The sequence below is a fragment of the Magallana gigas genome, chromosome 9, assembly GCF_963853765.1.
Source record: "Magallana gigas chromosome 9, xbMagGiga1.1, whole genome shotgun sequence".
NCBI lineage: Eukaryota > Metazoa > Mollusca > Bivalvia > Ostreida > Ostreidae > Magallana > Magallana gigas.
In genome coordinates, this window is record NC_088861.1 from 15,878,699 (window position 1) to 15,902,731 (window position 24,033).

Sequence of the window (24,033 nt, forward strand, 5' to 3'; positions counted from 1 at the left end):
TTTTTTCATTTTGCTCTATGTGCCTATGTTTAAGATGATTTTGAGACAATTTGAAAAAAAAAACGACTTTTAGACAATATCATTTATATCATTTCTTTACATCAACTACATTTTTACAACCATTTCAATTGTCATAAATACACAATATTTTCTCAATGACAAAAAAAAAAGACCATGAAAGAAATGTTTCTTGCCTTTCACTGAGAGGTTTTTGAAGTTAAAGTAATTTTTAGAACATGTACACACAGAACACAATTAATGGTTAAATCTCTACACCTATTCATGAAAGAGTGCTTGCTATAATCAAACCTTGGTGAGTAGAGGGGACAGGTTCACTCTCTAATGGTTGGTGCACATGTAGCTTATCATGTTCTTACCTTGGAGTAATGAGAGGTCAGGTTTCTCTCCAGCGATTGGTACACCTGTAGTAGCGACTCCTCGGAGGTGACACTAGTGCTGCCATCTAGTGAGGCCTGGGTGAAGTACAGGTCAGCCATTTCCAGGACTGTGATGTTCTCAGGATAATGGCTACAATTAAACCAAAGCTGATGTTGAAAAAATTTGAATTTTTATTGATGTTTTATAAAATTGTTGATTGCAGATAACTGTTACTATCACTTTTCTGCCTTTTTCCCAAATTGTTATACTAAGCTGATCAACAGTTTTACTTCAGAATTTTAAAGAAATTTTATAGAAAATAAATCATCATGTACGTTACAATATACACAGCTGAACATTAGACAGGACTGGCCACATTTTCTTTTGTAAATGTCAAGGGAAACAACATGCACACCAAAAAGAAAGAGATGAACTTGCTGCCTCTTCACATGTTACAGCAGTTAACTAAGATACAAAATTCAAAGGAAAAAGTTTTCTACTGCAACAAAGTTTGATTGTCAAATGGCAATGCATCAGTGCCATGAAAGCCTTTTGAAATTCAATTGCAAGTTGTAGGAAAACTAGTAAATGATTACAATTCTAAAAAGTAAACAAATGTAGACATCATTTATTGGTGGAGAATGAATTAATTTAAAAAGTGATTCAGTCTTGAAGTTCTGCAAATTATTGGGAGAAGTGGGCCACAATTTCTATTACATACCTCAAAAGGGAGGCAACTTCTGCCTGAGGAATCCATTCAAACATCTCCCCATCCTCTTGCATGTAAAGCAAGGCCAGCAGGCAGTGGTACATGATGTGGAGAATTTCACCTACACCAAAGAGAGAGAGTAAAAACACTTCTTGGCAGAATTTAAATTCTTAGCTAGACCATATCCTGTTACTGCATATAGACTAAATTACTTTTTTATGCAATTAGCAAAGAAATCAAAAATTTTTTAGGAACAAATTCAAAGCATTATACTGTTTCAATTAAATAAATCCATGTTTTGTGAAAAGTTTTTTTTTTTTAATAAAAACTAGATTACGATGCATATCAAAACTTACCTTTGGAGATCTCATTGGTATCTGCTGATACACTTTTTAAAAGATTCATAAATAGTGAAGTAACACACTGAATGGCTTCTTTCTTGTCCAGTATTGGTCTAAAATTACAAAAGGGCTAGTTGTTAAAGCAGTGTAATACATGCACTCAGTGTTAAGTATGGAGTTGTGCATGAATTCCATTACATTTGTAAAACAGATGATAATTTAACATTTGATATTATTATACTTTCATGTTAAATACTGAAGTCTGATTGGTTTAGACGTAGATGATAATAAGTTCTATCACCCTCAGCATTAGCAACACACTTGGCAATGGGTATTAAACACAACGAATTGTTATATGCGCGTAAATTATGTGTGTACAGTTCGTTGTAAAGTTCATGTCATTTCAATATAATAGCAGTAAAATTTTCCCTAAAATTAAGACATTCAGTATAATAAAATAAATAGTGCCTGTTTGGGAGGGTAACAGTTGAAATTGACACCCCTTGAAAACCATTGTCAACCTCCGCTTCGCGTCGGTTGACAATGGTTTTCAAGGGGTGTCAATTTCAACTGTTACCCTCCCAAACAGGCACTATTTATATATTATTATGTATATTTTTTCTTTTAACTACCTTGAACACTTTTCAGAAACTTGAGATCCACTGACCAACTTATATCATATTCAACTTTATCAAAATTACTAAAACCAACTTAATAAATTTTTCAATACTAGCATTATAAATAAATGATTTTCGTTATACATGTATAACTGAGTTTACCTGACATGAGGTAAGAGAACCAATGCTGACCACACATCAGGTAAATCACCCACACCCTTCACTATGTCTGATGCTGACACTGTCTTTAAAACAGACATGATGTGGTTGGGAATTCCAGTCCTGAAAACATAAAAATTATACCTGTATTATTCTGCAAACCAAATTTTATCTTTGTGCACAAAAATTTAGAGAAATTTGCAAAAACATCAAAATTGCAAATACAATGTATTTTGTTTTGCAAGCCAGTCCTTTCTTACTTAAGTCATTATTTTTATCAAGAATATACACAGGCTCAATTGCCACAGGTAATTTTCGTGAACCAGATTATAACTGGTATTTCATAAAATAAAATTGTTGTAAATGATGGTTCCTTCACAATACAATCAATACATCCTGTTCTGGCGTGCATCAGATGTAGAGAATTCTATACATGTAAGTTATCTAATCTATCCTTTGTAAAAAAAAAAAAATCATAATTATCAAATAATGAAGGTTTTCTTTTCCATTTCTTTTCCATTTCAAAAACACATAGCATTCTCAATGAAATCAAAAACTTACGAAAGATACTTATAATTATAAAATGAACTAACTTTTTGGTTACTCCAAAGTCCATCATGTACGCCTGCAGCTGAGCCAGCTCACTGCCATCAGTGGGGGGCGGGACTTTCTGTTGAGTGACATGTGTCAGTAGATGGATGGTGAGTTGATGAGAGGCCTGGTCCCTCCCACACATCACCTGGTGACAGTAGGGCAGTAGGGAGGGTAGAACATCCTACAGAGATAACAGAAAATTCCAATTCAATACCATTTTTCTATACAATTTTATAAAATTGCTTTGTCTGTTCTTATAGCTATTACAAATAAAACCATCATACAATGGTATGAAGAACAACCCCCATACTTAGAGACAAATCTAATTGTTATTTCATCAAGTCTCAAAGAGTGTAAGCATTAGCAACATAAATTGTTGTTTCTGTTTTCCTTAAAAATCTTCAGAGTTCTTATAATTAAATTGGAAAAAACAATATGCCATATATATGTACTTTTTATCAAATACTGTTTGTATCAAATTAAACATGTTTTGCTTTAAAACAAACTCAAATTGTCATATAATAGATACCTTCTCAAATATTGGTAAGTCGAGAACAGCTCTAGTGAAGGAGTAGACCAAACTTTCTGGGTATTTTGTCTTGAATACCTGTAAGATAAACATGAATAAATGGAACTTATTAATTGCAGAAGTCATTCTTTAACTTGAAAATCTTTCTTTTGAAAATATATTTATGTGTATCTATACATTAAGCCCTACAAGTTGTTACTGAAAGACAGAATTACAAAGTTTGTAAAACTCCTGCGAGATTAGAAAAGGTTTTTCTTTTCTTATTCAGACTTTCAAGATTGACTCTCATATCTGATATCATTTATGTGACTGTAGATGTGCTTTTTACATGACGTACAGAGACCATTTTCTTGGCTTTACTTCAGTGACTTACACTGGTGACTAGTTTGACTGTGGTTTCCACAGGTAGGACAGTGGTACAGGAAACCAACAGAGAGGACACGTCCTCCAGCAACTGTCCCCCTACAGCCTCGGGCAGGTGTTCTCCCCTCAGCATGCCCAGCAAACACTGAAACAAAATCAACAATAAATTATAGATGTATTTATTGAATGATCATGAACAGATGAATGGACGAAATGACAGTAAGATGGACAAAAAGTATTTGGTAATAGCAACTTCATACAAAAATTTTGAAATTCCCAGGGGTTTTTTATCAATTTTTAATGTGATTTTAGATCTATAATTCACACAAAAGTTGGATTTTTGGATTAATTACCTGTGCTACAGTTTCAGGCTCTGCTATAATCTTTCCTCCTTTGTAGTTTATCCACATGCCCATCAATCGTAAAAGTCGTAACAAGTGGGTGGAGATTTTCTCTTTGTTTTTCTTGACAGCTTTCTCCCAGCATTTGTGTACCTCATCAACTCCAGACTGCAAAGAGAGAATAAATTCCTACAAATCCTCAGAAATACACAGATTTCATATTTTTAATAAAAAAACCTGGTAGTTTTTACTGGTATTTCTAATAAAATGCTTTTCATTTAAACAAACTCTCCAAATAGTTAAGACCAGGATGAATAAGGTAGACTAAAACTCAATATTTCAATACAACAATAAGAGTTTACAGTTATCTAGCATCAGAGACGGCCAAACCAATGTCAGTTTTCCATACACAATACTCCACAAAATCCTCCATGTGTCAATATAGCAAGGGTCACTGATACAGATATTTAAATTCTGAAATTCATTTATTCAAAAATAAACAAAGAAACATCAAAACTTACAATTAATATTTTCCATATCTGTGATGAGTTCTTTTTGTCTGTGTGTTTTGCCATTGATACAAACATTTCAGTGACTGCTGATTCCACTTGGTCCCAAGGCAGCTGTTCATATTTCCCATCTTGACACTCCCCCAGTTTTTTCAGCACTATAGGGAATGTCTATATGCAAAATTTTAAAAAAATTATCAATATCTAAACTGGGTTCATTATATTGAATACCGGTACCAAACTTAACTAAATGAACATTTTCTTTCATGGTGCCTTAACTATCAATATGAACAGAAACTGGTAGTACAGAAAGCTTTATCTTGCTGAACATTACCGGTATATTTTTCTATTCATACTTTGAAACCAGTCCATGAATTTTTAACAATATAAAAAAAAAATTAATAGAATAAGAAAAGAAACATCTTTCAAATAAAACTTTATAAACAAAATTAACATTATACAAAAAAATAAAAAATTATTGGACAGATATTAATTCCCAAAGTACATATCTATATTGTACATGTATTTGCAGAGAAGCATATTGAAGAAAGCCCACCTTCTGGGTACAGCTGTGGAACTGTTTCTGTACACCCTTGACCATCTCAAACAACAGACGGCCCACTCCCTCAGCAGTCTGGGTCAAAAATAAGATGCAATAAACATTAATTAATAAATAAAGTCCTACAATATTGCAGTATTTTTGTTGTATTTTGACAAACTGTTTACATTTTGACATCTAAGTATTGCCTTAAAGATTGATATACAGAAAATGAAGTGGGAAATGTTTGCTCTGATTACTGGTAACTATATACACCAAGCACAATGTAAGTTTAGTGTTATACATATCTACATAAACTATATGTTATCAATAACCCCCTACCTCAGGTGATTCTTCCAAGGTAAGGAACAAAAAATCAAATAACTCTCCATGATTTTTCACCTGAAAGAAATACCGGTATTATGCAACTATTAATACAGATTATGTATGATTATTTTATGAGTAACATACACATTCTAAAATTATACATTCATTATCACACAGAGTTCCATTTTATATGAATTAAAATTCATCATTAGAAAAAGCGGCTCACATTTGCAAATACACATACAGTTTGAATGCTACCAAAGTAAATTTGTTATTAAGTAACTTGTACAGGTGTGAAAAAAAGAATTGGTAGTACCTTTCTCATCAGATAGGCAAAGCTTTCTGCAGCAAAGTTGACAATATACTCTCTGTTATTCTTTCTCAATAGAGTGGAAAAATACCTGAAGAGATAGAATGGACAATTCTTATTAATAATAATAAATAAAACGTTTGGTTATTATTTTAAAATTATTTTTACAGAGCAATTTCCATTTTACAGAATTCATAAAACAATTTCAATCTTGAAGCTAAGATACTTAAAACAGACATTTACAAGTAAATTAACTTACTGATAAACATCTTTGATATCTCGGACTAGGTAACGCCACAGGAACTTGAATATATATGACAGAGCTGAAAAAATCTGTTCTAAAAGTTCAGGGTCCTGAGCATTTTTGCTAAGTAAGTTCAGCAGCAAGTCGAAGAAATCGTGAAAATAGCAGTAAAAGTCTGTCTGTAGATCTCGAGCCAGCTGCACCAAGAGGCTGTAATGGGAAGGAAAAAAGTCTTTGTACATCATCTTACATTATTTAATGTTGCACCAAATCTTCATTATTTCATACTTATTAAAATACTGTATTAAAAGGTTTCTCTTTTCCTGCGTTGCAAATTTTGAGAAAATGAAAAAAAATTAGATTTTATTTTTGTAACGTTAGTCATTCTTGCGATTTTAAAAGTTTTTTTGTGTACACAATAACCAACTAGTTTTGTTGTGTTTTGTTTTTTGCAAATAATATGATTCCAAACATAGAAAAAATAGACCACAAAATACATAGATTAGCAGAAGTTGTTTTTAAAATGCATATTGTCCAAACTTCCCTGACCCACACAATTGACCTACTTCAGAAGGGGTCCAAGTGCCAAACTTTCAGGAATAGCCAAATGTGTCTTTAATGCAGCTATTATTTCTTCCTGTAATGGAAGAGTTCAATATTAAAAAAAATGGAATTGTTGAACTTTATAGAGTTACTAATTTTACAATTCAAAAATTATGAGTGCTTTTTCAGGCATGACAATTTACCGGTATATCCTTTAAACGCACAAAGCCTAATTTAGAAATGAATACAAATTTGGTAACAAAATTTAGTTGGATTTATTTGGCTTTGCTATCTTTAACAAATGTTAAAATCATTATTAATACATGTATTTAGAAACCAGTAGATTTAGGACAAAAACCTGTTATTTCTTTATATAATGGATGTCAATGCGTTACCTTGTGATGAACTAACTGAGCAAATGTCTGTACTTGGTCACTTATCTCTTTCCTAAAGTTTGCTATATAAAACAAGTACATAAAAATTATCATCAAATGAAATTTATAATACGGTACATCAGTACATGTACTTATTCATAAAAAATTTCCAGCAATAATCTGTCACAGCAAGGGGTTTTATAATCTTGCTAAAAAAGTTTATGAAAAAAACCTTACTGAAATGTTCTGTGCAATTCAACTCGGACCATTTTTGTAATGCCTCACAAAAATATGTTGAAGTCTCCTGAAATAAATAAAACATTTGATGACACATGTAAGAGTACAAACCAAACTTATGCAAAACACCGTACTCTTAGGGTTCTGTTTTAAAGATTGTCATCAGTTGTCTGAGTATAACCTACAATTATTAGAAGTTCATTGTAAATTTTAAAAACAACTTACATCTGGGGTGTCATCGTGATGCCTAATCTTGTGGATGACATCAATGTTAACACCTGCAATCCTCTCTGTGAACGATTGGAACTAAAATCATAGTAAACAAAACACATGTTTAAAAAAATTTCTTTATATATATGTGCAAATTACATAAATATTTTTTTTTAATTTGGTATGCTCTCTCTCTGACTAGCAGGGTCTGATCTGGATAAAGCCAAATATTCTCATCAAGTAAAAAATATTGTCTTTCTTTTTTAATAAGTGGAGGGGTGCATTGGTTGAAGCAGTATGGACACTGAATATTAATCTGACAGGTTCAGAGGATTAGCACATGACATGAGAGTAGATGCAAGGGTCCTGGGTTTAGCTTTTGGACAATTTCACTACAAATTTTGTTTTTCCTATCATGCATTTTTAATCAAGTGTTAACATGGTTAAGTTTTATTGATAATCTACAGAGTATGTAAAAGAGGGTAACAAATGTTCACAAATGTCATCTGGTTAATCAAATGTTTTGAGATTTGAAAGAGTAATTAAGTGTGATGGTCAGACCAGTTCAAACACTGGGTGGAGCACTTGACTGTAGTTTGAGGGGGCTTGTGATAGGATCCTGGTCTAGTCCGTCTTTATTTCTCCAATCCCATTACATTTGGTGCAGTGCCAACCCCTGGAAGGTTAACTACTGCCAGGAAATGAGGGTGAAGATCATTTAAGAGGGGAGGAATGTCCTAGCTAGACTGGTTTGAATGCTGACTCCAGATACTTCAGTGGGTAGGGCATCTAACTAGAGATTCAGGGGGCCTAGGTTCAAATCCCAGTCTGGCTCATCATTATTTCTCCCTTTCCATTACAGATGACAATTTGATTTACAGATATCATTATACGTATGTCACAGATTAGAGAGATATTTACAACTTCGCTTGAAACCATAGTGCCTTGGGTTTAATACCCATGCTTAATTGACAGAGCTACCCGGCTCAGAAGAACCCGCTAGCTGTTGCTAGTGCTAATAGTAGCATGCCAGTAATGTGACTGTTGTACACACTATCACAAGTACATTTATATGAATTTATTATGAACAGCTGATGGTTCAAATGTATGTACTTAAAAATAAAATAGCTATTGTTACCTTAAATGTGTTTTCTGCTTTTGATTTTCCCATTTCAATTTAGCTGTAGAGCGCCTGGTCCAGTGTTCCCGTCTTTACAATTATCACGTTGACTCTCTCATGGAGGCTGCCATTTTTTTTTAAGAAGCGCCCTCTGTCTACTTTATCCAAACCCGATGTTAAATAAATTTCATGTGACAGAAATAATGCTAAGAAAGAAAATAACAAATTTTTAACCAAAAGAAAAAATGACCACCTTTTACTAGGTTATCTTTTATTCACTGTCGAATAATTCTAATTCTTTTCAAAGATCGGACTCGATATTCAGAAAATCTGAAGCGCCATCTGTGGAAGGAAAAAGAAGAGTCAACTCGAGAGAAATTGTTGTCAAATTTCTTTTTTGGTATGCACTACTTGCTTTGAGTTTATTTTTTATTTAACTATGTTTTTTACAGTCATTATTCTTCTCCTTTAATTTTAACAACACTCTGCTTTAAACTTAACAATGGAAGATATGTGACATGCCCATATGTATCCACACATGCAAACAATAACAATATAAACATGTAAGATTGACCATGGTTTCAATTTATTTTGTTATTTGAGAGTAATATAGGATAACACTGGCTTGTATCAATAATTACATTGAATTACTAAGAATATATTACACTTTCTTCAGTTTTACTTTTGAAGTTGCATTTGAATCTTCAAATGTGTTCAGTCACCACAGTCCTGCATACAGATGTCATATTGTGTTACATTGTATTATATTTACTTTGACAAATCTAAGGCTTTATAGTATACAGTCAATAACAGAGTCTTAAAGTGTAAACATTCATAATATGTACCTTATTCAGCAATGTCTACCATCACGATCATTAGGCTTTTTGTAACCCAAATCCCACTGCACAAATGAAATTTCAAAATGTAATTTTGTATTACACGTCTGGCAAGAGATTAGGACTGTGTCTTTTAGGTAATACTTTTGTACCCTATGATATACCCCCCTCGATACCTAAAGCAAAAGGTTACATATAGGGTTCATACACTATACATTCCCACTGAAATTGGAAAGTAGGTGTAGTAACTGAAACAAAGGAGCTGGAGCACAGGATATAGTGTTTACAAAGTGTACACTTAGATACAGTATAAATTACACTTACAGCACAAACATTGTGCACAAAGATTGAAGATTGATTTGCCCTTGATAAATAGTGAGTTATTTGCCTTATGTGTGAATAATTATGCATAAAAGATCAATTTAAAGCCAATGAATATATGAATTTTACAAAATTTACACCAATTATAGATAATTTTTGTTGCTGAACATGTTGTTCAGCAATGTGCATAATATGTTGTTTAGATTCTCCTTAAAATGTCAGTTCTCTTTATTTCTTTAGAATTAAATTAAATCTCTGTATTTTGCAGACAGTCATGGCCAACAACAGAGAGATCCTTATGTCAGAGCTAGAACAGATAAAGCAGAAAGTCCCCAGTATAGAGGGAGTCACCCTAGAGGCTTGTCTACCTGAAATTGTTCGACTTCATATTTAGTAAGTAATGAGCAGCAGTCTCGAAATTTTCTTCATAATAATTTCTGTGTAAAATATTGCCCAAATATATTATATGGAAGCACATAAGGCTAAATTTACTGCATACCAAACAATATCATTTCAAAAATACTCTTTTATGTGTCCAGTTTAATTTTTTGTCAACTTTCTTTTACATTTTTTCACATCATTTAAGTTAACCATAAACTAGCATTTTCAGTGCTTTCTAAATGCCATGTAATTAAATTGCATTGTCAGAGAGACTTTGAATGAGAAGACCTTTCTTTGATATGTAGTGTAGATGACATGAGACAGATGACTGCCGTGATGCAGTTCCTGGAGAACTACCCCACAGAACCCGTGGTGGTGGAACTCAAGAGTAAGACCCTGACCGAGAAACTACTGGACGGGGTGGTCAAGGTCTGTGATGCTGAGGCCCGCAAATATATAGGTCAAAAACAGGTGGGGCCCAAATTTTTGTTATATTTATCTTTATGTGCATGTACTTAGTACATGCAAATTTTGAATTTATTATGATTTTAAATATATTAGTGGGCGATCTGGAAGATGGATACATTCAACCAATGTATGTATATTAATGAAACTAATGAAATTTTTGGGCTTTATAATGAGAGAGAGAGAGAGAGAGAGAGAGCTGTCGTATAAAACAAGACGTAATGATTTTTTGACAGTTAATAAATTGAAACGTGGTGATTATTATTCTTATTTTGTAAAAGTTGTAAGTTAACATTTTATGTATCGTGTATTTTCAGGTTGTTCTCATGGTACACTTCCTGAAGCAATTTTTAATCGACAACCCCCTATGTATTGTGAACGACGAAGTTGGAAAAGTGAAGAAGGAATTACTGTCAGACGAGGATAAGTGTAAGCTGATGCAGTCTAGCTCCCAGATCTTACTGAAGATCAAAGAAGAGGAGTACTACATGGGCTTCAAGATCACAGTTCCTCCAGACTACCCAGCAAAACAAATACAGTATGTACAGGGACAGCAGAATATTTCCATTTTACTTATCTTCAAATATTAAAATGTTGTACCTGGTTGTTTGATTTTTCTCAGCTGTCATTTCATTTCAACATTGAATTCCATCTTTTAAAGATACATGTATATACAAGTACTGCCATTTATAGTTTCCAAATATTCATAACAGAGTTATCTTTCTTTTGTAATAGATAAGGAGCAAAAGAGAGTTGTAAATGAGTCATCTCTTTTCAAAATACCAATAAATCTAACTTCATTATTTTATAATGCACAATCAACCATACAAAAGTCATAGCAGTATTCAATTTCAGTCAAGAAATTTCAGATATTTCATTTAAAGAGAAAGAGAATTTACTATTAAATAATGCATTCATTAATTTATTGAAAAAATGTGAAATGTTCGTAAATGTATCTGATGAAAAGTTGGAAGTTATATTTTTGTCAGTAGCTTGATTTTTCAAATTAATGCAACTCTTAATCCAGACAACAAAAATTCTAAAATTCTTTAAAAAAAAAAATGACAGTATGTTCGTCTGTTTAGTTGTTAGAATAAACACAATTTCACTTGTCATTTTTCCTGTAACTATATTTCAGGCTAGAAATGTCAGAAAACAACTTTCCTGATATCCTGAAGACAAATTTTCTCGGTCAAGCGGTAGAAATAGCCAGACAGTGTGTCCAACCACCACTCAAAAAGAAACCAAAGTAAGAAAAAGTCAATTAAGTATGCCTTAATTATACATCCAGGTATAATAAAGGAAATTAATTCAAAATCAAATGTAAACAAACTTACAGAAGACTACAGTACTGGTACAAATATTTTAATGTGAAATTTTATAATTATTAATAATTGTCATCTTTGAAGTTCTTACTACAGTGAAGACAAAATGTGATACCTTTAATATGAAACACAGTCTAATATTTCATAAAAATCATATCTAGGTCATTCATAAAAAAATTGATTCAAGTAACAAAAATGACACAAGTTATTGCCCTTTTCATTACCAAGTTTTTCTATGACATGTCAAACTTGCATTTTCCCCCTAGGGAACCTCCATTTGAGCCTAAACCATCATTGTACCCAGTATGTGAATATCTGATAGAGCAGTGCATTAAGAGATATGCCAAGGAGAAATGTCCCCTATGTAATGAACGAGTTCTACCCCAAAAGCCAGAGGTAAGGTGTTTTTTTAGATTACTGTACTGGGTACTTCTGAAACCAGATGTATGTGACTTGGATGGCTTTTGCGTAAGCTATCAAAATAAACCAGTTTTTACCTGAGACAGTAAATTTTTTTTTATACATGTTTTTAATGAAATAATATTTTTCATGATGATCAGTAGGGATGAGACGATGCACCGGTGCATCACGGTATTTATTTTGACGAGATTTGGATCGATACATTTACCATTAATACAACGATACCTAAGCGAACTTTTTTTTATCTTCCAAAAATATCCGAGCTTCATATATCGGCTATTTTTAGTCCGCGCGCCTAATATGAAAGTACAAAGATGGCGGAAAACCTCATAAAGTTGTCTAAACTGTTAGGAAGCTAAATCTGGAGTGTGGACAACTTTTGGATGACTTGTTTATGAAACAGTAGTGTATATGAGACTGAAGTAATTTGTAAATTGTGCAACGCTCATTTTAAATATATCAAAATAACTTTGGACATGCGGTAATACATCGACAGATTGAATAAATTTTTAACCCTTATTCATGTTTTCATTTAGTTGCAATGTATCATGATATGTATCTTATCACATCTCATGTATCGTGATATGTACCGAATCGGCTAAGTACAGTATCGTCCCAGCCCTAATGATCAGTAGGTGTAGCTGTGAAAATCAAATCTCATATTATACCAGTAAGGAGTCAAAATAAAATGCATTTGTTTGGTGGTTTTACAATTTATTCATCAGACAAAGTGGCCTGCTGAGTTGGGCCAGTTTTATTTCTCAAGTTTTATTATATTAACTGTTGCAAATATCTAACAATGAATGTTATGAAGGTTGTCTTTGATTGTAATCAAAGTATGTTTCAATATGTATTAAATAAAAGTGAAAATTGTTCTTCTTTTGACAGGATGTAACGAAACTAGACAAGAAGAAGAGGATAGAGCGAGTGTATTGCGGTCATTTATATCATTATTTCTGTTTATACAAATTTATGAAAACACCTCCTTTCACAGGTAACGCAACTTATTCATTGTTCACATTGAAAATTTATAAAATCAGTTTAAAGATTGCTGTGAATTACATGTATCTGCAAACTATCCAACATCATGTTATAACACAATATACAATCAATATGGATAAAAAAATTCATAATTGTAAAAACTTAATTGAATACAAAGTTGATTAAGTTTAAAGTGTTAGTTTCAATTCAGTTTTCACTGTGAAGTATGCTATGAAATGTGAATAATCGTTAAGAATTTTACTGTTTTCTTTTTTTTAGCGGGGAAATTTTGCCCATCTTGTGGTAAGCAAATCTTTCACGACAAGTTCAAAGTGTCGGCAGAATTGCAGGAAGCCCGATGGGCACACAAGCAGGCCAGGCAGCGAGAATTAGCGGAAGTCGTAGACTTTTTAGAATAACACTTGTAGACCTTAGATAGTATTTTTTAAGAAATTGTGATATTTTTATGGAAGGAGAAGTAAAGAAATGCATATTTTATGTTTAACTTTTTAACATTTACTCAAATTACGTATTTCATGCACAATTTTGGACACTGTCAAATTACAACTACAATATGACCAACGGTTTAGATTTTCAGTAATTTTGAGAGCTAATTTTCTTATCTGTTTTATAACTTCTTCATTGCTCAAGGATTGAAACTGTGGCTTTTAATTAGGGCGGCTTTTGTTTTGTGTACCTGGGTCTATTTATGCTCAGTAAAACAGGCTTGTTATGGCAACAGTGCAATTTTTTTTTTTTTCGTCATGATTTCAGTATCTAAAAAATAAATTGGAATCATTCAATTTGATTGGTAGTCGCAATGTTCGATTTTTGGGGGAATATATGTACCCCTTTACTGATGAATTGACAGGTACAAGTATTTTTTTTTTTTTTAATTGATATTTATTCAAGAAAAATTTGTAGCTTCATTGTTACAAGCTCGTGATATTTGGAAAAAAAATCAATCAATCAAAAATATATGTGCCACAAAATTGAATGGTTTCACAGTAGTCGTTATTAAGTATACAAACATATTGTGTTGTAACCTGTGTTTCAGCCTTTGTTTCTCCCTGCCATTGTTGTAGATCTATAATCAGTTTAATGTACCTAGTTGGTTATTTTAAAATACACCTCGCTCTTTATTTCATTGAAATCTTCTTCCAGGCACACATAATGTTATTTTTTTGTTTTGAAAGTATTTTTTAAAAATTGAATTGGGACTTAAAATGAAATCTCTGGGAATATTTACAAAATCTGGCAACAAAATATTTCAGAAATGATGACTTACAGGTACAATCAGTCACATCATCTTACTCCTTTTCTGCCAATTTTGAAAAAAAAACTTTAATTATATTACCTAACAGAACTGGATATAAATTTTAATACTGTAAATTCCTTATTTTAACAAAGAATCTGTTGTGTTTCTGTTTGTTAGAAAGGCCTACGGAGATGTTATAAAAGTTAAGCTGTACGTGTATTATACTGTAGTTGTTATGATGAAGAAAATCGCAATCATATGTTATTACAAACTGATCATTGCAAAGCCATTTCTGTGTTGTCAGTCAACGATATATTTTTCAGTTAGGTATTATGTACTGGTTAAGTAAATGTATCTGTACCAGAAGTAGCATTTAAGTATTGTTTATTATCAGGTTTAGATTGATGGAATCTCAGGTCAGAATTAGTTTTTACAAATGAGGTAAACTAACAAACATTAATAATGTATTTTTTATATGATTAAAGAACTTGTAAAAGAATATGATGATTTAAATTTAATTGAATCTCAAAAGTAACAAGTATTTTTTTTTCTTCTAGATAATACCAAATTGTGGACATAGAATTTCATGCAAGAATTACCTATGATAAAATTTGGTAGATTTTAGAATTTATAATAAATTAAGAATCTAATCATGTTTAACATGCTTTTGTATTCTGATTAGCTTTATAGAATTCAGTTTCAATTATTTATGAGAGAGAGAGAGAGAGAGAGAGAGAGAGAGAGAGAGAGCAAGCAATTAGATGTCATTTCCTTATTTCAAAAGGAATGTGTGTATCTATCTATTGTTGTGCTATGAAGCATTCTGCATACATGTTTATACCTGTGTTTTATAATTGTGTCATGTGACACTATATCATGTGACTTGACAGATTATATCATGTGACTGCATCATATACTTGTTCCTTAGCTTATGTTATGAACAATGAAATGCTTTGTACTTTTTAAATTAGAGTACAAATATAATATTGTATATATATTTATGATTTCAGTTGTTATTCATGTACATGTACATACTAAGTATCTGTTTTGATATATTTTCTGTACTGGATAGAAAACATTATCTTTAAATAAGTTGACACTCGGGACATAGATATCATTTATTCTTGTTTTAAACATTTATGTTAGGATTATACTCGTACATTTAAGAAGTCTTAGGAATTGAGTATTTAATGAAATTTTTGTACACACAATTACTTGATCACATATACCTTTTAAAATGTCCAAAATCCAGAGGAGGGGATGGGTCGGGAGTCTCTTTGATAGACAATGGTTTTCGACCCCCTCTTGACCAAAAGCCCTTGACCGGTGAGGATGGGGGTTCCAACTTTTACTACCCCTTGCTGCTGTACTTTTATGTCAAGAACATATACATGTATTTATCTTTCAGTTTTGAATAAGTAAAAAGTAAACATTTTATTCGCAGATAATTTAAAATAAATAACATTTCAACATATTTTTTTTTTACAACTGCATATAAATTGTATGGCTTATATACCGGATTTTTACTGTAAATTTCTTTTTGGGGTCTTGAGTAATGATACTGCTTTACCTGCAAGCACTGACAAATTTTTGATCTAGTTGAAATGTCCCGGTCAAACCGAATCTAGCTGATAAAAAACACCTAATACGATGGGTCAATCAAAAAATACGAAGACAATGTGGCTGTCATACTTAATAGAATAATCTGTGCACCAACACTTATGTTATTGATATGCGAAGTTTTAGTCCATTTGATGAAACGGTATTTTTGTTACCCTTTTTTAAAAACAACATGTTTTGTCACCACGGCGCACGGTAACGTTCAAAACATGACGTCAATATTAAACACGCACAATTTATAGATATACCCCATCTTTATATATCACGCTTAGTCTCTTGTGCCTTTCTCCTTACAATTTAAAAGACACTGAACCACCAAACATCTTATTTGCACACATTTGTTCGAGAATTATAAGTTAGTTCTTCAAAGAATTCATTTTCTAATCGCGTATCTCTTACTTTTCAGTAAGGATAACCCTGAACGTCGGTTGACGTTACTTATTTTTTGACCAAATATTTACAGATATTCTACTCTCTTTCGGAAAGTTTGATATTCAAAATACAATTACCACCACCCCCACAAAATTTATTACAGTAACACACAAACTTGCAAATAATTGTTGACTTATTTTTTGCACCATTGAGCAATTTAACAGCTTGTATCGGCTTTTTCCTAAGTTAAATCCATTTTGTTTGTACTTCTCATTGCGCCGTGACGTCTGGCGACGTCGATGTTTTTAGTCAATTCTAAAGAGGACTATCTGTTTTTAGTTACTAATATCTGTTCGACGAAACAATATTTTGACCGTGCGCCGTGACCTCATTTTTGCAGGATTAGATTCTAAATAATTCTTAAACGTAAAGGAATTTATTAACTTTTTTCTTGCAAATTGTTTGAAACTATTCCTAAATTATGTCTACCAAATTTAGTAATGATATGACGTTAAGTAACATAGCTATGAAAAAAGTTCGTATTTTTTGATTGACCCTCGTAATGCTGAATTGCAATATATGTACACATATCAGAATTTGCTTTGAATTTTGATGTGGATCAATGCTAATTCAAAGGCATTACAGACTTTTTTGAAGGTGCCCGGTCTTGAGGTTACAAAAAGTTTAGAGGTAGTCAAACCCATCCTTTTCTGAGAGTACGAATAGCAAACTCTCGGGCATTTCCGACAGAGCTCGGAATGCCGGAAAGGTCCGAGAAAGTGCGAGTGAGGCCGAGTATATTATGAGAAGCATCATCATGCAGTTTGGTACTCAGTTAACGATCTATATATCGTTTCCACGCAGAAAAAGTTGGGAATTGATTCTCTCAGCCATCAAACGTCAAAGCATTAACTGAGTTCTCGCTTTGCATGGGCATGTTGACGTGCGCGCGAAGGATTCGAGGGGGGAGAAAATGATACCCTTGCGTCCTACGCAAATGTACTCTTTCAAAAATATGAATTCTATTGAGGAAAACACTGTCAGTGTGTAACAAAGTACGCTTTGTGAGTATCAGAATAATGGTACTAATTGTTTAGTTGGGTCATAGAAAGATTTGAAAAAGTAACCCTCGAAAATAATAAATGGGTCGTATTACCATGGAGGGCAGCTGTTGATGGCGCCAAGTAATTGACAACCTGATCCCAATGTACAAGTTATTAATATAATCTGTTTTGTTTCTTAACTTTGCAACAGGAAGCTGCTAGGAAATTGAAAGATGTGTCAACACCCTCAAAGCGGGAAATTGGAGAAGTCGTGCAATAGCTGAAATAAAAGTTACAAATGGGTTCCGAGGAATCGCATTACATCTCTTGTTAATATAGTCACAGATTTGTCCAAAATTAGCGCAAGATTTCAAAAGGAAATGTTCGAATTCTCGATCTTCGTGTATCGTTTCTGTTATAAATCACAACAAATAATCTTTTCACGTAATACGCAGGGTGAAGCCACGCCCAGTACCAATATTTTGCATCAAGCACTTATGTAATTATATATATTCAATTAATCGGCTGCTAAAGCTTTCTGATAATCTATCATATAAAGTAGATCAAAATATTTTAGATTCTCTCTGTCCAGTCTGGAGCGAATTTATATAGAATCAAAAAACATGTCATTTCACCATCAGTTGATACAACATTCCAGCTTCCAACAAGAACATGACTATTGCATTGGCGTCCATGACAACTCACAGTTTCAGAAACTTTGAAAAATTAATCATGGGAATTGGATACTTCTTATCTGTATATAAGAGGGGCCCAGAAATTTACTCAGTGTGTGGAGGAGGTACAGTATTTTTGTCGCCCGTATACATTTTGCTTCGTCCGACGTCGATATATGATTGTGCCAATACATATCACTATGTGTACCCTAACTGCAAAATTACATGCATGTCATTCACCGCATTGTACATGTTGCATGTCGTCGACTGCAAAACAATGCATTACGACTGCAAAACAATGCATGGCGACTGTATAAAACAATGCATGACGACTACAAAACAATGCATGGCGACTGTATAAAACAATGCATGACGACTACAAAACAATGCACGTACATTTTGTCGCCGGTGTCGCAAGTGCAATTTTGTTTCCGGTTCCGTTCTGCCTGGAACTCTGGATACCAAGATTTTGTTCCAATTAGTTATTTTTCATACATGCATGATATGTAATTGCAGTTCCGGATACCTTCAGTTATAACCGATCGACCATTGCTACTCACCATTTGAATCAGATTATGAAACTGCCAACTCTCTTTAAATACAGCTCGAAGGCGCGGGCGAAACTTTGTGAATGGTATCAGACTACTTTTCTAATGGTTTAAGTTGTAGGGCGGTTTAGTGTTAGAACTTTTTAGAATTCATTTAGGTGGGAAAGCCTTTGCTGTGTTCAATCTGTGCAAAACATCATAGCTGTTGTCGCCAAACATTTGGGATTATTTCATCAGGCCACACGATCCAAAACGGGTTTTTTTTTCACATATTAACAATTTTCTGTTTGAGTATTCATATGTAGCACTGCGAAATGTTATTAAAACGAAAAATGTAATAAACCCCCATCATTAAGTTTTGTGTTATTATATTTTGCGTCGGTATCAACACGACATGTAATAACGGGTCATTCAATTTATTATACTTTGCAATATTGCAATTTGCATCGAGATCAACGCAAAATGTCATAATGCCAAATGTAACAGCGTCGAATACAAATATGAAATTTTTGTTGCTTCTATGTTAAAAATAACCAAAGGTTTGTGAACATAATGTTAATAAACGGTTTTTGGAAGTTTTTCATGGCTTATTATGATAAATTAGTGTTCGGATGAGGGAAAACCAAATTTTTTATCATGCACTGAGCAAACATGCATGTCACATAAACTGGATATAACTGAACCTAGTGCATTTCTAATGTTAAGTAGGGTATAGTACCATGTCTGGAAAAGGATTTCACTTTTAAAACTCCGATTGTAACAACCATTGCTCAAAAATGAATACTAATTCGAATCATTTTGTTGGAATGTGTATTGGATGATTTTGATAAAGCGTGTTCCAGTAATTTTTTCATAGGACGATTTTCCATTTGGGGACCTATATTCTTTTTGCAATAAATATAAAGTTTGATTGTAATTATGAATGTTTTGAGAATGTTTAAGATGTAATTTGCTTTATATCGAGATTTAGGATCATTTAATGCACGTTATTGGTTATATTGATTTTCTTCGGGTTTTTTAATTCAGTCTCCATTATATCAAATGCGGACAATGTATTTTTTTTTTGTTATGAATTTCTTTGCTTGTTGTGATTAAATAATTGTAATAAGGATTAATTGATTCGAACATTTTTTTCTTGTTTCTAGCGATTATCGATATAAGGTATCATTAAATTTTGCAATATTATTTTTTGCGTTTATCTCGGCGCAGAATGTAATAATACAAAATGTAATAACTACTGATACTCACTCAATACGTATCAAAAATTATCATGATAAAAGATGAAAATAAATCAATTAACAAAAACATTAACAAGTATATATAGTCTTATTGCTACTTCTTAATATCAAATCATTTTTCACTTGAAATGCATAAGAAATAACCCCTATTAAAACATGAATGATAAGCAAGTTGACGACGTTGATTTGTTAGCCCGAAAGTCTACAAATCTATTACATTTTGCGTTATTGCATGTTGTGTTATTACAATTTGCGTTGATATTGACGCAATATATGATAACGCAAATGTAATAATAAACACTTTGCGCTAAATTATTGCATTTGTACGTTGCTCAATTCATTTATAAACCAAAAAGGTACATGTACATTCAATATGTAAGGTACCGTGTGACCTAGTGGAGAAAGGACACAATTACAATCTCTCTCTCTCTCTCTCTCTCTCTCTCTCTCTCTCTCTCTCTCTCTCTCTCTCTCTCTCTCTCTCTCTCTCTGTTCGGTTGATTCCGTTAGATTTTGGAAATTATAGGAAGCTACATGTATGTAGTAGTAAATTGTCTAAAAATATATTATTTGGGACATCAAGCAAGCATTTGTTTATCATCTATTATGCGTGCGCAATCAAATATACGAATTTAAATGATTTAATTGGCAATAATTGCAGAGTCATGGCCCTCTTATAAAACTTCTGTTACAAAGTTAACTTTAATTTTTGATGTAAAAAAGTTTTTCTCGTTAAGACTTCAAAAACAGCGACATCTAGTCTTGCTTTTTGACCCTAATTATCGCCCCAGTTCCTCTATTCCTTAACAAACCCTTACAAGCGTGTGACAGCCATCAATAGCCGCTGAATTCTTGACAGAAATCCGATCACTTTTCAAGTCTGATATAACAAGAACGATCCTATTTCGTTACAAAGCAAAGAAGTTGTGAACTTTTGTTGTAATTGTAAATGTTATGGACATTTTTTCGACAGCACTTTTAATGCAATGAATACCTTTGCTATTGTAAAACTCCTTTTCTTTTACCGTCTGAATAAGGTAATGTCGGTCGACTTTTTACATAGTCTATGCGTTATATAAGGAATAAGGAATCATTTTTTGAGTATTATGAGATGATAATTTCGGTCGGGGTGTGATCAAATCCAATAAAGCCCGAAGGGCTTTATGATAGATTTGATCACGCCCCGACCGAAATCATCACCTCATAGTCTTCAAAGAATGATTCCTTATTACTTATATTTATATAATTTTAAGCCATCGTGCGATTAAATATTTAAATATAAATAAGCAAACCCCGCTGGCGCCTCAATTTGGCGTCATTTGTATTATGGGTTATATAGTACAAAATCGATACGTAGTGTTATCACAGGCAAAGACACTGGAAAATGTAGATATATGTACATTTAGAGTGAACAAGTGTCATAAGTATTAATTGGTGTTTTATTTTGTTTACTAGTAGTACATCATATTAAAATGTTTTATTAAAAACGCTCAAATTTTCAGAAAATTCATCCATAAAATAAAATGATATTACACATAATATTATACATTGAGGTTTTTATAATATACTGGTATTTGGTTTTCATTTTTCTTCCCAGGTCAGGATTTCTGCATGATTAGATCCGCCCCGGATTCTCACAAACTGTGAAAAGCGGAGCGGATTAGAAACCCTTGAATCCATTAAACAAAATACCTTCATCACAGCTCAAATCTTGGACGATTGTAACATTTATCTACGGTGTAAAGAATTTATCCCCCCCCCCCCCCCCCGAAAAAAAAACCAACACGAAAAAGTTTCGGGATATAATCATACAACTTTTGAAAAACATTCGAGGGTGAATAAATTAAGTTGTCTGTATACACTCGGTCAGACATTCATAACACCTGTACGTTCAATAAATTTGGTATTATGTTCTCTGTCACTTATATATTGCTTTTGACGAAACTAAAACTTACATGTAATTAATATTAAAAAATGGTGACTACACGCACACGAAGATCATACGCGCTTTCGACGCAAGTTGATCGAATTCTGATTTGTTTTAGACCAAAGAGGCGAAATTTGCTCCAAACAAGTCGTTGGTTCTCTCTCAAAGCTGATGTTGATAACATTTTTTTTAAAAACATATTTTATTTAATAAATCAAAGGATTGGAAAAAAGTTCTTACAACTTCCTAGTTCCTCTCCCTATTGGTTGTTAGCCATTAAATTCAGGACGATCGAATTAAACATCCGATTTTGCTTTTTAAAAAAATCGCTATCATAATAAGAAACGATGATTTTCTATGTCATAAAGTTTTAAAAATTAAGGTACGTAACCCTCTAGATCTGATGACCAAGAAAGAAAACTCTAGCAGGGACCAATCAATGTTATTCCCGCTATAAAAGTGCCAATTTTTAAGTTATTTGAGGAAATGTCTTTCTTTTTTACCCTGCAATGTATGCTGAAATTATTGTTTGCATTTAAATCAAATGTATTACGGATATCAGATTTTTTGATCAGGTAAGCAGTATTATTCAAGCACAGCAATTGTTCAGTTTATAAATGTTTATATGAACAACTTTAACTACACGTATATGTACAATGAATTTACTAAATACAATCATGTGCAATGGATAATATTTTTAGGTCACCTGAGTCACTCAGGTGACCTATTGCAATTGGTCTTCGTCCGTCGTCGTGCGTGGTGCTGCATGCGTTAATTTTACATTTTTAACTTCTGCTCGAAAACTACTAGGCCAATCGGTACCATTTTTTGTGTGAAGCATTTCTATGGCAAGAAAAATCTAAATTGTGAAATGGCTCTACCACCCCTGGGGTGCCACGGTCGGGGCCAAATATGCAAAAAAAAGCCAAATGTTCAGGCTCTAAAGTGGGGCCAATATGGCCAAATAGTAAAAATATAATAAATCTTAGAAAATCTTCTTCTCTTCTATCATATATATTTGTTAAAAACTAAATACATGATAATGATGTCCATGAAGCCCTTAACCTAAATTGTGAAATTCATGACCCCTTGGTCAGGGGTTAAGGCTCTAGGGTGGGGCCAATATGGCCATATAGTAAAAATGTATTAAATCTTAGAAAATCTTCTTCTCTACTCCCATATATATTTGTTAAAAACTAAATGCATGATAATGATGTCCATGAGGCACTCTATCAAAATTGTGAAATTCATAACCCCTGGCTCAGCGGTTCAGGCTCTATGGTGGGGCCAATATGGCCAAATAGTAGAAATGTATTAAATCTTAGAAAATCTTCGTCACAACTCCCATATATATTTGTTAAAAACTAAATACATGGTTATGATGTCCATGAAGCCCTCTACCTTAATTGTGAAATTCATGACCCCTGGGTCAGGGGTTCAGGCTCTAGGGTGTGGCCAATATATATATGGCCAAATAGTAAAAATGTATTAAATCTTAGAAAATCTTCTTCTCTACTATCATATATATTTGTTAAAAACTAAATGCATGGTTATGATGTCCATGAGGCCCTCTACCAAAATTGTGAAATTCATGGCCCCTTTGTTAGGTGTTTAGGCTCTAGGGTGGGGCCAATATGGCCATATAGTAAAAATGTATTAAATCTTAGAAAACTTTCTTCACTACTCCCATATATATTTGTCAAAAACTAAATGCATGATTATGATGTCCATGAGGGCCTCTACTAAAATTGTGAAATTCATGACCCCTTTGTTAGATGTTCAGGCTCTAGGGTGGGGGCAATATGGCCATAATAGTAAAAATGTTTTGAATTTTAAAAAATCTTCTTCTCTACTCCCACACATGTGGGCAAAAAACTGAATACATGGTTATGATATCCACAATCTCCTTTACCTAAATTTGTAAATTCATGGCCCCTGGGTCAGGGGTTCAGGACATGTGGGAGGGGCAATATGGCAATATAGTGTTAATGCATATAATGTTTAAAAATCTTCTTCTCTACTCTCACACATCTGTATAAAAAACTGACTAATAATTATGTTTACCAGGGAGTCCTCTACTGAAATTTTAATTTTCATGTCTCCTCAAGGATGGGTTTTGACTCTAGGGCAGGGCCAAAATGGATGTATAGATGTTAATGCATATAACGTTAAAAAACTATC

The 24,033-nt window shown here is 32.9% G+C and overlaps 3 protein-coding genes across 3 annotated transcripts; 1 reads left to right on the plus strand and 2 right to left on the minus strand.

Moving 5' to 3' along the window:
• Positions 1-96: 96 nt before the first annotated feature.
• LOC136271465 (small subunit processome component 20 homolog) lies at positions 97-6,816 on the minus strand. The gene is made up of 16 exons (XM_066071537.1): positions 6,802-6,816; positions 6,526-6,596; positions 5,975-6,169; positions 5,722-5,806; positions 5,421-5,480; positions 5,097-5,174; positions 4,553-4,711; positions 4,044-4,199; positions 3,701-3,835; positions 3,328-3,405; positions 2,798-2,979; positions 2,208-2,327; positions 1,444-1,541; positions 1,100-1,208; positions 378-528; positions 97-105 (listed from the first exon to the last, which is right to left on the minus strand). Exons 1-16 carry the CDS (start codon positions 6,814-6,816, stop codon positions 97-99), a joined length of 1,701 nt encoding a protein of 566 aa, XP_065927609.1.
• A 69-nt stretch (positions 6,817-6,885) lies between these two features.
• LOC136271468 (small subunit processome component 20 homolog) lies at positions 6,886-8,622 on the minus strand. Its single transcript, XM_066071539.1, has 4 exons — positions 8,462-8,622; positions 7,339-7,419; positions 7,114-7,180; positions 6,886-6,959 (listed from the first exon to the last, which is right to left on the minus strand). The coding sequence occupies exons 1-4, from the start codon at positions 8,492-8,494 to the stop codon at positions 6,886-6,888; spliced, it is 255 nt and encodes an 84-aa protein (XP_065927611.1). The 5' UTR covers positions 8,495-8,622.
• Positions 8,623-8,778: 156 nt separating this feature from the next.
• On the plus strand, positions 8,779-15,427 carry LOC105344625 (uncharacterized). The gene is made up of 8 exons (XM_011452442.4): positions 8,779-8,843; positions 9,869-9,993; positions 10,287-10,452; positions 10,764-10,984; positions 11,585-11,695; positions 12,038-12,167; positions 13,080-13,185; positions 13,452-15,427. Exons 2-8 carry the CDS (start codon positions 9,875-9,877, stop codon positions 13,589-13,591), a joined length of 993 nt encoding a protein of 330 aa, XP_011450744.1. The 5' UTR covers positions 8,779-8,843; positions 9,869-9,874; the 3' UTR covers positions 13,592-15,427.
• The last annotated feature ends 8,606 nt before the right edge of the window (positions 15,428-24,033 follow it).

Bases quoted from the DNA above. Each gene is read 5' to 3' on its own strand.
- LOC136271465 (XM_066071537.1), bottom strand. The intron at 6,170-6,525 runs GTAGGTCAATTG...TTCCCATTACAG, and splicing joins GCACTTGGACCCCTTCTGAA to CCTCTTGGTGCAGCTGGCTC. The intron at 3,836-4,043 runs GTAATTAATCCA...ATTTTGTTTCAG, and splicing joins AGCCTGAAACTGTAGCACAG to TGTTTGCTGGGCATGCTGAG.
- LOC136271468 (XM_066071539.1), bottom strand. From the start codon at position 8,494: ATGGGAAAATCAAAAGCAGAAAACACATTTAAG. The intron at 7,420-8,461 runs GTAACAATAGCT...CTATGATTTTAG, and splicing joins AAGCAGAAAACACATTTAAG to TTCCAATCGTTCACAGAGAG. The intron at 7,181-7,338 runs GTAAGTTGTTTT...TATTTATTTCAG, and splicing joins ATCACGATGACACCCCAGAT to GAGACTTCAACATATTTTTG.
- LOC105344625 (XM_011452442.4), top strand. From the start codon at position 9,875: ATGGCCAACAACAGAGAGATCCTTATGTCAGAGCTAGAACAGATAAAG. The intron at 10,453-10,763 runs GTGGGGCCCAAA...GTGTATTTTCAG, and splicing joins AATATATAGGTCAAAAACAG to GTTGTTCTCATGGTACACTT. The intron at 13,186-13,451 runs GTAACGCAACTT...TCTTTTTTTTAG, and splicing joins GAAAACACCTCCTTTCACAG to CGGGGAAATTTTGCCCATCT.